General features: G+C 45.8%; 1 protein-coding gene across 1 annotated transcript; it reads right to left on the reverse strand.

The window, feature by feature from the left end:
• Positions 1-1,186: 1,186 nt before the first annotated feature.
• Positions 1,187-7,689, reverse strand: LOC121549867 (protein phosphatase 1 regulatory subunit 16A). The gene is made up of 10 exons (XM_041861820.1): positions 6,833-7,689; positions 5,766-5,836; positions 4,752-4,897; positions 4,395-4,498; positions 4,006-4,130; positions 3,544-3,669; positions 3,341-3,416; positions 2,689-2,818; positions 2,369-2,531; positions 1,187-2,226 (listed from the first exon to the last, which is right to left on the reverse strand). The coding sequence occupies exons 1-10, from the start codon at positions 7,080-7,082 to the stop codon at positions 1,726-1,728; spliced, it is 1,692 nt and encodes a 563-aa protein (XP_041717754.1). The 5' UTR covers positions 7,083-7,689; the 3' UTR covers positions 1,187-1,725.
• Between the last annotated feature and the right edge of the window lie 5,354 nt (positions 7,690-13,043).

The raw sequence follows: 13,043 nt of genomic DNA on the forward strand, positions 1-13,043 counted from the left end.
AGCATTGAAGGTCCCCAAGAACACAGTGGCCTCCATTATTATTCTAAAATGGAAGAAGTTTGGAACCACCAAGACTCTTCCTAGAGCTGGCCAGGGAGGTGACCAAGAACCAGATGGTCACTCTGACAGAGCTCCAGAGTTCCTCTGTGGAGATGGGAGCCTTTATTGTAGAGTGGCCAGACAGAAGCCACTCCTCAATAAAAGGCACATGACAGACCATGAGAAACAAGATTCTCTGTTCTGATGAAACCAAGATTGAACTCTTTGGCCTGAATGCCAAGCGTCACGTCTGGAGGAAACCAGGCACCGCTCATCACCTGGCCAATACCATCCCTACGTTGAAGCATAGTGGTGGCAGCGACGCTCCCCATCCAACCTGACAGAGATTGAGAGGATCTGCAGAGAAGTATGGGAGAAACTCCCCAAATACAGGTCTGCAAAGCTTGTAGTGTCATACCCAAGCAGACTCGAGGCTGTAATCGCTGCCAAAGGTGTTTCAACAGTTTTTTATTTGTAATACATTTGCTTTGTCATTATGGGGTACTGTGTGTAGATTGAGGGGAAAAAACTATTTAATCCATTTTAGAATAAGGCTGTAATGAAACAAAATGTGGAAAAAGTCAAGGGGTCTGAATACTTTCAGAATGCACTGTAAGATCAATAAATGCTATCATGTACCCTTTCGTATCAATCACTTTAGGAAATCATCATCTGTGCTTCCCTTCAAATCAACAGTGCACATCAAGTTACAGTGCACATCTCAAATCATGTTCAGTCAATCATGAGTAGGAAAGATCATTCATTGGTCCGATTATCAGCTTGAAATAAGAAAGCATAATAATCAGCTTTGGTTCATTCTGCTCTAGCCCCTTCCTGCTTTGAATATGCAAATCCAATTCATATATTATGTGCTTGATACAGCCTAGTGTGAGGACTCTTGATTGAACTGCCCCAAACACACATGAAAAAAGGGACTTAAGAGGAAAGTACTCAGTGCTATTGCAAGACTAATACTGGTATCTGTAAGTCTCTACACACAGCCTAAAACGCCAGGGGCGGCAGGTAGCTTAGTGGTTAAGAGCGTTGTGCCAGTAACCGAAAGGTCGCTGGTTCTAATCCCCAAGCCGACTAGGTGAAAAATCTGTCGATGTGCCCTTGAGCAAGGCACTTAACCCTAATTGCTCCTGTAAGTCGCTCTGGATAAGAGCGTCTGCTAAATGACCAATTAATTAATAAAATTAATTAATTAATTAATATAAGGTCTCCTTGAGGTCCAAATAGACTCAGAGCAATATCCATATGTAAATATACGGCTCTGGCCACACCCTCCTCAACAGAGGAGCAATGAGGAACGTTAGGAGCGTTATGTTAGGTGCTCATATATTGGAAATGTATTACATTCTCTCCATTACATAAATCTTGTTTTAGATTTTTCAGGAAGGAGAGTTGAAAATAAAATCTGTGCAAGAAGATAAATGTATTACTACATTTACTAAAATGGAGTTTGGACCAAACATTCAACAGCATATCATTATTGGAAGTAGGCGCTTAACGCTGGAATCAAATAATAAGCTTAGAATGAATCAAACTGCAATGAATCCTTAAAAGTATATCTGGTTGTCACCGGTGTTTTGATTTGAAATCGGTTTGCCACATAGGAGTGTTACATATCGCCCACTTTCATTCCCAGTCAGGCAGTGGGTGCTTAGGAGTGTTTGTGTGGCTCTACATGATTCTGCAGCAGGGCTCCTTGGTGTTGTTGGAGGTGTCCTCCTCTGGGGCTCGTAGTTTGAGCAGGGGCGGGTCCCCGCTGGCTGGAGTGAAGTACACAGAGCTGGGAAAGGCCACCTCCTCTGTGCTGGGGGTCTCCTGGGCGGCTCGGGAGGGGGTCACCTCCTGCAGTGGGGCGGGAGAGGGGGGCTCCTCCTCTGAGGGAGGGGGCAGAGGTAGGGCGGGGCACTTGTTGAGCTTGGCTGCGGCCCGCTGGCGTTTCAGGTCCGCTAGAGTCTGGTGGGATTTCTCCTGGGTCATGCTGTCCCTTCCCTCCCCAGACCCAGACCCTGAGGCATGGTTCAGCTGGTAGGAAGCACTGCGGTCCATCGGGCCTCCACTCCACTGCACCCCCGGGACGGACGCCGAGAGGGCCAGGGGCGTCCCACCGTTCCCCAGACTAGACTTCCTCTCCGCTCCCTCCTCATTCTCCGGCCTCGACATGGCACCTGCAGCCTGAGAAAGCCAGAGCAAGAGAGTTAATGACATATTCACCTATCAATTATGAATCATATCCTCTGTTTTCAGTGTTAACTGAACATGGTTGCAGTTTGTCCTGGTGTTGTTGCTATGACAGCCGTAATACAGTACCACTTACCATGGCAGCATGCTGGTGGAGCTCGTTGTCCGTCTGTCTGTCCTCATCGTTGTCCTGCGGCTCGGCCTGCCGGCCTCTCTCCTGCCACACCATGGCCTCCTTGTGGTGCTCCCGCCGGTACAGGCTGGAACGCTCGTTGACACTCACACGCCGCACCACCTTACTGCTCAGACAGGAGACGACAGACAGACACTGTAGACAGCTACAAGCTGACAAGAGGTTGAGGCTTTGCCTGTGTCTTAACAAAACCCTAATCTACTCTTAACCTTCCATCTTTAAACCTTGACCTAATCCGCTCACTTGTTCACCCCCCCACTCACCCTCTGCTGCCAGTGCTGGAGGCTCGTCTCTGCAAGGTGCCCTTGTGTCGGTCATGACTCTTCATGATGGTGTCGTGTTTGTGCTTCAACTCCATCAGCTTGGCTCTCACCTCCTCGTCCGCACACACATCTGCCACGGACAGAAAACACTACAGAGTCAGGACGTCATCCCCATTCTGCCCTTAACCCCCAACAACAACTGTTCCCCGGACGCCGATGATGTCGATTAAGGCAGACCCCCGCACCTCTCTGATTCAGAGGGGTTGGGATAAATGCGGAAGACATTTCTGTTGAATCCTTCCCCATTCAGGCTTACACTCTCTGATACATGGTGATGCTGTGTGTGGATAACAATTATCTACCAAGATAACAGTTAATAAGTCAACCTATACCAGGGTTCTGTGTCATTGCCCTTCACGTCTCCACAGTAACTACAGGGGTAAAAATTTGTTTTTATTAATATTTTATTTTTTAAATTACCAGCACTTGACCCCCCTTCTAGCTCTGACTCTACTGATAGCTACGTTATTGAGGAAAAGTGTACTTTCTAAGCCTGTGATGTGGTTGTCTCACCTAGCTATCTTAAGTCGCTCTGGATAAGAGCGTCTGCTAAATGACTAAAATGTCAAATGTAAAAATGTTGTGTTCTTACCCAGCGGCGTCTCTTCCAGGACAGACTTGGTGTTGAGACTGGCCCCATGAGCCACCAGCAGCTCCACCATTAGGATCTGGGGAAACAGACACACCAGCACAATCAGGTCAGTGAGCCAGCTAATTAGCATAGCATAACATGATCGTTGAGAAAGGGGGCTGTGGATTCATTCTAGCCTGTTCTCTGAGTGCTACAATACTGACCTGTCCCCAGCAGGAGGCGGCGTGGAGTGCTGTCCAGCCGTCCATGTCCTGCTGCTCCACATTGGCCCTGTGCTCCAGTAGCAGTTCCCCCACCGATAAGTAGCCGTTAGCCGCCGCTATGTGCAGCTGGAGGTGGATTTTTTACAGTCAACCTTTCATCCCAGTGGTGAGGTGAAGATATGATCATAATACGAGACTAGAAGTTCAACACGCTGTGCTGCTGTTGCAAAGCTGAAACCGTAGTGCGATGTGAACCGTGGTGCTGTTTTTAAGTACTGTATTTGACCTTTATCTTCCCAGGTTTACAGCAGGGGTATTCAAATCCTACACTACGAGGTTCAGAGTACTACAGGTTTTCTGTTCTACCTGATAATTGCACCCACCTGGTGTCCCAAGTCTAAATCAGTCCCTGATTAGAGGAGAAGAATTGTAAAAAAATAGATTTGAATGTGAGTGTCTCACCAGTGTGGCCCCGTTGTCATCCTGAGTGTTCAAGTCCGCTCCACTCTGGACCAGCACTTGAATGTCCGTCAGCATTTCCATCTCCTTAGCCCCACGACACTGGTTTATACGGTCCTGGGTTATACCTGCACAGACACACAGCAAGTTAACACAGAGTTCTTACAGATTTCCACAAAGACCATCATTGATTTGACTACATTTGACTTGGACTGGGTTTATCTAAGGGTCATAGAAGGGATTGCAACTAATCACAATAAGTTCTAGGTAGCTATGGTTACAGGGCTGCGGCTAAGGGCTGTAGCCATGGTGACAGGGTGAGTGTATGGTTGGAAATGTGATGAGAGGATAAGTTTGGGGGGTTCAGGTTGGTTTTTGGGCCCTCTACTGACCCTGCTCTGCCATGACCATCTCTAGCAGCTCCAGTGTGGCCTCGTCCTCACAAAGGTCATAGGGCATGTTGCCATCAGCGTTGACAGCCAGCAGCTCTGCTCCACTGGACACAGACAAGGAGAACATTACACCAGTGGCAAACACATCTTTATCACACCTTGGAAACTATAAGGATGTCCTTGAATTGTATGATAGCACCTGTGAAGAAAGGCTAAGAAGTTGTTGGAAGTTCACCCAGAGGACTGGGTCAAAAAGTCCTCCGCATTCTGCACAGTATATTGTTACTGAGTGTACATTTCTGTGACTAGCAGTGCACTGAGAGTGTGTCAGGTTGAAGTGTTTATAATGTGACTCACGACTGCACCAGGAGCTGCACCAGGCCGGTGTGTCCACAGGTGGCAGCGGCGTGGAGCGGCGTCCACAGCTCACTGTCACAGGCGTTCACACTGGCCCCAGCGTCCAACAGACACTGTACCACCGCCACAAAGTCATCAATGCAGCACTGCAGGGGGAACACACACACAGACAGACACACAGACAGACACACACAGACACACACACAGACACACACACAGACACACACACAAGGGGCATAATAAACACACTTCTGCACATCCATGGGTTTACTGTCAACTGCAGTGTAAACTGAATTTGCATAGGTCCAGGCCTCCAGCCCTTTACTAAGTAAACATATGATATTTTTCTGGAGAGAAGAAATACTATAAAGAGAGCACTGTGCTCTCTAGTGCCACTCTTATGCATTTACAGTGTGTGTGTGTGTGTATAGGGTCTGTGTCTTTCTGACTTGAAAGAGAGCAGTGTATTTTCTTGGTGTTGTGTTGGTAGACGTTTCCAAACACAACACAGAAGTGCTATGAAGGGGGCCGTCATTAAATCTATCCTTCCCAACGGTCTAGGAATGTAAGTAAGAGCCAGTCCAGTCCAGTCCAGAGCAGCAGTTACATGTCTAGCCCTAGAAGCAATGTGAAAACATTCTACAGTGTTCATGTAAACTGTGATTTTAGATAGACACCACACAGACAGACAGTACTTACAGTGCTGAGAACCACACAGACAGACAGTACTGAGAACCACACAGACAGACAGTACTTACAGTGCTGAGAACCACACAGACAGACAGTACTTACAGTGCTGAGAACCACACAGACAGACAGTACTTACAGTGCTGAGAACCACACAGACAGACAGTACTTACAGTGCTGAGAACCACACAGACAGACAGTACTTACAGTGCTGAGAACCACACAGACAGACAGTACTTACAGTGCTGAGAACCACACTAAACATAAAACACACACAGGGTGACCAATCGGGTAGACGTCGGACTGTGTGTGCGAGCGCGTGTGTACCTGGTGCAGGGCAGTGAGTCCGTCCTCGTTGTACAGATCTGGACTGACTCCACCATTCAGAAGCTCCCTCACTTGCAGAGAAACATTCACAACATGGCCGTTATTCACTAAGACTCAGTAAGTGATGCTATGAATCTTAGTTAAGTGATAATGCCAGAGAAGCCGGTGTTTGGAGGATATATTGGCACAGGTGTTGTTAGGCCCGAGACAAAGTCGAGAGACAGACAGCAAGATTTATACAAATCTCTGCTGTTGAAAACCAAATACTAGTCTTCAAATAAAATGGTATTGGTCGCATACACATATTTAGCAGATGTTATAGCGGGTGTAACGAAATGCTTGTGTTCTTAGCTCCCACAGTGCAGTAGTATCTAACAATACACACACATCTACACACAAAATGCTAGTCTTAAAAGAGGAAATAATGTCTAGAGTTTTACAGTGGAGATCAACTTTACAAATTGCCTGTCTCTTGCAGTGAGATGGAACAGTAAATAAGAGTTACAAAGTCATAGCTTTAGCTGGTGGTAACTTGTGAAATAGAAACCGTCTGGAATGTGGTTTTAACCAATCAGAATATAGGATTAGACCCAGCAGTTGTACAATTTCAGATAACCTCTGCTCTTGCAATGCACGCAAAAGTTCAAGTTACCACTAGAATTAGCCATAATCATGTATGCTAATAATAACACCATTAAAACCAAATGCTTGGTCTGATAAGCTTAAAAGTATGACGCGTCTCACATAAAATAGGCATGAATGATTTCCTGTTTATAGCGCGGTCGTGTTGTGCCACTGCCCTGCCACAACTCATGCTAGGCTACTTTGAAGAACAGCAACCGTGAAAAACAGCAGCCTTTTCTAAGGGGTAGTTGGAATTCCTTTGGTAGAATAAGACCTCTATGGCCCGTTTCCCAGACATGGATTAGCCTAAGCCTAGTTCTGGACTTAAAAACTATTTTAATAAGAGATTCTCCATTGAGCATGCTTTTTTCAGTCCAAGACTAGGCTTAGTGTCTAGGCTAGGTGTCAGAAACCCCCCCATAGTGGTGTGCTGACTGACTCACCCTCCTCCAGGTCATTGCGCGCTGCAGCCTCCAGCAGGGTGATGTTGTTGGGGAAAACCACCCTGCGCGTGCGCCCCTTTTTGTCGCCCTTCTGGCCGGCCTTGCCCCCGCCGCGGGCCATGTCCTTGTCCATCTGGGCCCAGCCCTTCAGCTGCTGGGCACGCCGCTTCTGGGCGTGCTTCAAGCGCTCCGTGGCGCTAAGACGCCCAATCGTGGCCATCTCACCGAGCAGCTCGCCGTGCTCCGCCATGCCACGCCCACCTCCCCCCCCTCTGCTGTCCTGTTTCACTGGTCTGATCTGGTTCTGGGTTTTAGCAGTAGAAAGTGAACACAAAAATAATCAAAGCTGCTGGAGTCCAAGATCAAACAATGTAGTTTGTCAGTGGAGGGTCAGGTGGCAGACATCTCCATGCTGTAAAGGTCCAAGACGGTATTGTTTGTCTGGGTAGCAGCAGAACATCAGTGTCTCTTTTTAATCTTCCATGGGCCCCCTTTAGGTTGTGGACAATCAAGAACAACAATGGAGATCAAATCCCCTGAAAACCAACTGGTTGCAGCAATAAATCCAAAACAGAACCCTCCAGATGACTTTGAACCATGTTTCAGTCCTTAAATCCATATTACTACAAAAAATAAAATAAAATAATAATAAAAAATAAATCGATATAGTTACATATCACAATATTATTTTGGACAATATTATAAATCGCTACTTTCTATTTGTAATTTATTTGTCTTGCTAGGTAGCGATACTAGCACTAGTCGGCTATACCTGCACCATCCAATAGCTTGTTCTCCATCTTCTTCTTAAATAGTGAGCCAACATGGTTTCAGCACTTTTATTTCCATGATTGATCAAAACTAATTTTCTCATGCTCTCTTGTCTCTCTGCAGCAGACATGTAGTGAGCAATATGTTTGTAACATCAAATCACAATAAAATCGCAGTATCGAATTGCAATAACTATAGAATCATGAGAAATGTGAGAATCACTATACATAAATCGGCACCTAAGTATGGCAATAATTTCATATCGTGAGGTCCCTGTCAAAAAAATATTTCAATGAGGTAAACATTTTTTTTTACTAATACTGCACAGAACCTGCTTTCAGAGTGCAATAGTATGAGAGAATGGAAGGGCAGAGGTTGGTCAGAGGTGGGGGGCTGCATGGGATTGGATCACTTGTCAGTCTTCTAGTCCTGTAATAGGCCAGTGCAGGTGGTGCTTCAGGAACCAGGAAGAGTCCGGCATCAAGGCATCTCAAGAATCCATTAAGCTGATGAAAATACATAACATTCTACCTCCCTCCCTTGACACCTGCAAACACAGAGAGACAGAGAGAGCGTGTGTGAGATAGTGAGAGTGCCCTGTTACCGTAATGTACAAAATCTGCCCCCCTAAGCTTGTTGTCATCTTGGACCAGTCCCCCCTCCTCCTACTCCCTCCACTCCTCTCTCTCCCTGAGGAAACCGGAGATGGGACGCCATTCATTAATGATTGACACACCCTGCCTGCCCTGCGCAGCACCACCTCGACTTCAGCACAGCACGCTCTGTGGTTGGTTAGTGTGAGACGACTGATCAGGGAGGGATGTACTCCTGAGTGGCGCAGTGGTCTAAGGCACTGCATCGCAGTGCTAACTGTGCCACTAGAGATCCTGGTTTGAATCCAGGCTCTGTCGCAGCCGGCCGCGACCGGGAGACTCATGGGCGGCGCACAATTGGCCCAGCGTCGTCCAGGGTAGGGGAGGGAATGGCCGGCAGGGATGCAGCTCAGTTGATAGAGCATGGCGTTTGCAACGCCAGGGTTGTGGGTTTGATTCCCACGGGGGGCCAGTATAAACAAAACAAAAAAACAATGTATTCACTAACTGTAAGTCGCTCTGGATAAGAGCGTCTGCTAAATGACTAAAAATGTAAAAATGTAATGTTGTAGGGTGGTAATTAGTGGGGTTGCAGAGACACTTGTTTGGGTGCTAAGTGCTAGGCTAGCAGTGGCCCTCCTGGCTGTCCCCTAGCCCGCCCCCTGTTTATTCAGGTACGTAACATCTCACACCAGTAGGGCTGGGACGATACCAGTATCGCAATATTTTCTGTTTTAGGAGGACATGTCATTTTTTGAATGGTTTTCCCCCACTGCCCCTCCTTCTCCCGACAGTAGGGCCTGCACCCCTCCTTCTCCCAATAGTTGAAGGTGCCCTGCCCAGTTGATAATCACCTAGATAATTGCCTCGAAACTGAACCTAAACTGAAACTAATTTCAGACACACAGTATTACAGATGAACTGAATGATGTAGTAGAGATGTGATGATACCAGTATCACAATATTTTTTCCATGGCAAAAATGAAAACCCAAAGCAGATTTCAATCTTTGCTGCTTTAAAAACCTGCTGTATGTAAAATATTGTGTGCTATAGCTTGGAAAATAAATACATGTGACTCTGGATGACAACATAATGATGTTTGTTTCCAACATTAGGGCCGTTTTCATAAAGAAGTTAAATCCGCTTTGTGTTTTGTTTCCTTGCCACGTTACTAATGAGTATACGAAATAGTGGTATCGTCCCGGCCCTACACACTAGCCACTCTTTCCAGGCACCTCATCCATTATTTAGCCTGGCCTGTGAGTCGCTGAGAGGAAGGTCAACTAGACGCACTCAGAGAGACAGCGATAGCAGGAAGGCCCAGGACAGAGGGAAACAACTCCAAACTGAGGCCTACCTGAGTGGGGGCCAAGGACTGGGACAATACATCAAGATCTGGCAGTATGTAGACAAGCTAGAGAGGAGAGTGTCAGGAACAGACGGCAAGACACTTTATAATAAATAGACCTGCTTTAGGGACACTTGTGTCACTGTGGCTTCAAACTATATTTAGGATGACCTTTCCTTTGTCAGTGCACAGACCACAGTGTAAGGATTTCCTTGGATTCAGAATGTTTACGCACCCGCACACACACACACTAATAATGTGTCACCGCCAGGGCACATGAATCACACAGCATACTGGTATTCCTATTCAAATATAATTACTGCAGCATACAGGTCAGAGCCACACCTTGCTTGTCCCCCCCCCCTTCCCATCTAGTTTTTCTTCAACAACACCTACAGACTGACTAAGCAGCCATATACAGACACAAACCAGCATCTTACGACGCATAAGCTAACAGGGTATAGGCTAAATCACCATGGTAAACCAGTCAATTGTGGCTGTCGCTGTCTACTGTCCACAGAACAGTTTGTAATCAGTGAGCATTAAGTAGCCTAACTCTTCTAGGCCTACTTTCCCACCACAGTGAACACAGAGAGAGAAGACTCATTATTTACAGACTCTTAAGGGGATTTGGAAGAGGAATGGAGAGAGACCGTGTCCCCCACAATCCCTTTAGGGACTTTACTTCAGGATCAGAATAAAGCACTGTAAACAATTCAAACAAACCACAACGCCTCCGAAATAAAACCGCAATCAGAGTTTTCAAAATACAACACCACACCAGCTGTATGCCTATATTTTTAAGTACTTTTTTTCATCGCAGACGTGAGGAGAACTACTCGTCTGTATTTGTTAGTCCTCAATCCCAGATCATTGGTCATAAAACCGGTTTATTGTGTTTGCTGTCCTCACTAGGAACACACACCATGTGAATCAGGGACTTAATAACTGTCTATGCATGCGTGTCATCACCCATCTCTGTGCCCCTCTGTACTGCTGAAAGTAATGAGCCTGTTCAGTTGCAGGGTGCACACTGATCTGTGTGAGCCTGACAGAAGAGCATGTGTCTGTCTGCATGTCTACGTCTTTGTATGTTATGTTGGCCTAAAATCACAAAACCTCAAACTTCCCCTTCCTGCCTAATCTCACTGTCTTTGGCTGACAGTTCTCCCTGTAATGCTGTCAATCACCATGGAGATAAACACCTTCCCCTCATCATTATATCTCATCAAGAACATAGAAAAGTGACCATGAAACTTAGCCTATATAATCACACATGTTCAATTTCCATGAAACCCACACAGTGTCTAATTTCACCCTGAATAGCCAGTAGAATAGTCCTAGATCTCAACTGATCAAATCAAATCTGAAAACGATAGGAAGAGAGCATGCTCATATTTCTGTGAATGTAACAGCCTGGTGGCTCATAAGTCATTTTGAAAGTGATAGCTGAATTACATAACCAACCATAGATATGATCTCAGGCCTCTGCCGGGGACAGGAAACATGTAGACTTGTGGTCCTCTGTAGCTCAGCTGGTAGAGCACGGCGCTTGTAACGCCAAGGTAGTGGGTTCGATCCCCGGGACCACCCATACACAAAAATGTATGCACGCATGACTGTAAGTCGCTTTGGATAAAAGCGTCTGCTAAATGGCATATTATATTATTAGACACCTATCGCTGAACTTTGACCCTGTGTGTACACACACACTGAGGTTGAGGCAGACGGAAGACGTCCTTTATAGAGTTGGTTGCAGAGTGAGCTTTTAGGACATCATTGCTCGTCTGTTGCAGTTCAAATGCGACAAATAAAACAAACTAGGTCGCAGCCAGTCAGTCGAACAGCGAGCAAGTCTGGAACAGAGGCAGAACAGTATGTGTATTTTAGCCGAGCACAGACTGGCCCACTCGAGGTTCAGCACAATAACAGCCACTCTGTCTTCTAAACTCAGAGAACATACAAAGCAGTGAGAATACACTCCTCTCTCCTCTCCCTAATCCACCCAGAACCGCCCACCCCTTAAACTGAACCTCACAGCTTGTTCTTGCCAAAGACAGGCCTATCCACAAGTCAACTCCACCCTAACCCTCCTCCACAGAAATTACTACCTGCAAGAAAGAGTGTGTGTGAGGGCTGAGTGGCTATTAAAAGGCCCCATGCGGCCGTTTTTATATCAATGTCAAATTATTTCTGGATAACAATTAAGTACCTTAATGCAATAGGTTTCCATTAAAAGGGGCAAATGGCTTTTTAGCAAAAAACTATTTCTCAAGCAAGTATTTTGCCAGGACTGTCTGGGAGTGGTCTGAGCTGTGAGGAGAAAACTGAAAACGAGCTGTTACTGGCAGAGAGGTTTGGAACTCTTTGTTATTGGTCTATTAGCCAATTTAACATATGGTGATGTCACCATGGAAACCTGCTGATTTGAAGGTCCTGTGTAGATTGTGTTTTCAAACAGCAACTATCAGGAAATAACACTGATCTCATTTCTTCACACTTTTACAGTGTTAGTTTCATCAGGTGTTGTACAATATGATACAAAACACAGGAACAACTGGATTTTGACTGCACTGGGCCTTTAATATAGTCAATTGCAGAGGGAAGATGAAATCAAGGATCATTTACTGGGAGGGACGCTCTCTCCTGTATCTCAGTTCATGTAGGCAACCGGGCATATTTCCAGATAGTAAAACAAACTGTCTTCTGGCAGCAAGCAGATGACAGTTTATCATACCTTTTTAATGGGTGCCACTAGGTAGCCCTACTGAACTTTTGACACGTGACTCCCTAACCCTACCCAGTAAGTATTAAAATCTGTAAAAGAATGCATCAGGTTGGGCATCACTGGCAGGAGTGGAAAAAACCCTGAATAAGGCCAAAAGTCGAAATGCATTGGTTCTACTTTTTGCAATAAAGAAGCTTTCTATTTTATTCCATTGTCCTCCAAGTGTTGCTGAATCTCCTCTCTACCGCAGGAGTGCACACTACCAGCTTATAGGCTTCTGGGTGGCCTAGTTTGCTCATCTGCATTCTTCATGTATCATCAGTGTACTTTGAGATTGGTCGGTGAATGCTTGGAACTTTTAACAAGAGCCACCGTGTCAATGACTCAGCCTGGACAGGGAGGGCCGGTGATTCTGTGGAACAAATCACTCAGTGACTGGCCCTCACTATGAATACTCACACATAAATATTTGTTTGGTGTGGTTTAGTCCCCAAGTGAAAAAGCAAATGACTTAAAACAAATTTGTGCATAAATGAGTTACAGAGTAAGGCCTATAGAGTAAGGTATGCAAAGGGGCTTTAAAGGCCAAAAACAGGGATTACTGTGAACCTGTGTTCCACATAGGCCTGTTTGTTATTAAGGCCTAAGTATTGGTTAGTGAGACAAAATGGAATCTCAAAATGGGTTTGCAACTGGATTAAAGCAGCCTTATAGGCAATATTGATAAATCCAGCAACATAAATTGGTAGTGGTAGTTGACCATACATGTA

Source organism: Coregonus clupeaformis, chromosome 34, assembly GCF_020615455.1.
Source record: "Coregonus clupeaformis isolate EN_2021a chromosome 34, ASM2061545v1, whole genome shotgun sequence".
NCBI lineage: Eukaryota > Metazoa > Chordata > Actinopteri > Salmoniformes > Salmonidae > Coregonus > Coregonus clupeaformis.

Coding starts and splice junctions, on each gene's coding strand:
- LOC121549867 (XM_041861820.1), bottom strand. CDS start 7,082: ATGGCGGAGCACGGCGAGCTGCTCGGTGAGATGGCCACGATTGGGCGT. Junction 2,819..3,340: donor CCTGGAAGAGACGCCGCTGG/GTAAGAACACAA, acceptor TGTCCGTGGCAG/ATGTGTGTGCGGACGAGGAG. Junction 2,532..2,688: donor TCCAGCACTGGCAGCAGAGG/GTGAGTGGGGGG, acceptor CTGTCTGAGCAG/TAAGGTGGTGCGGCGTGTGA.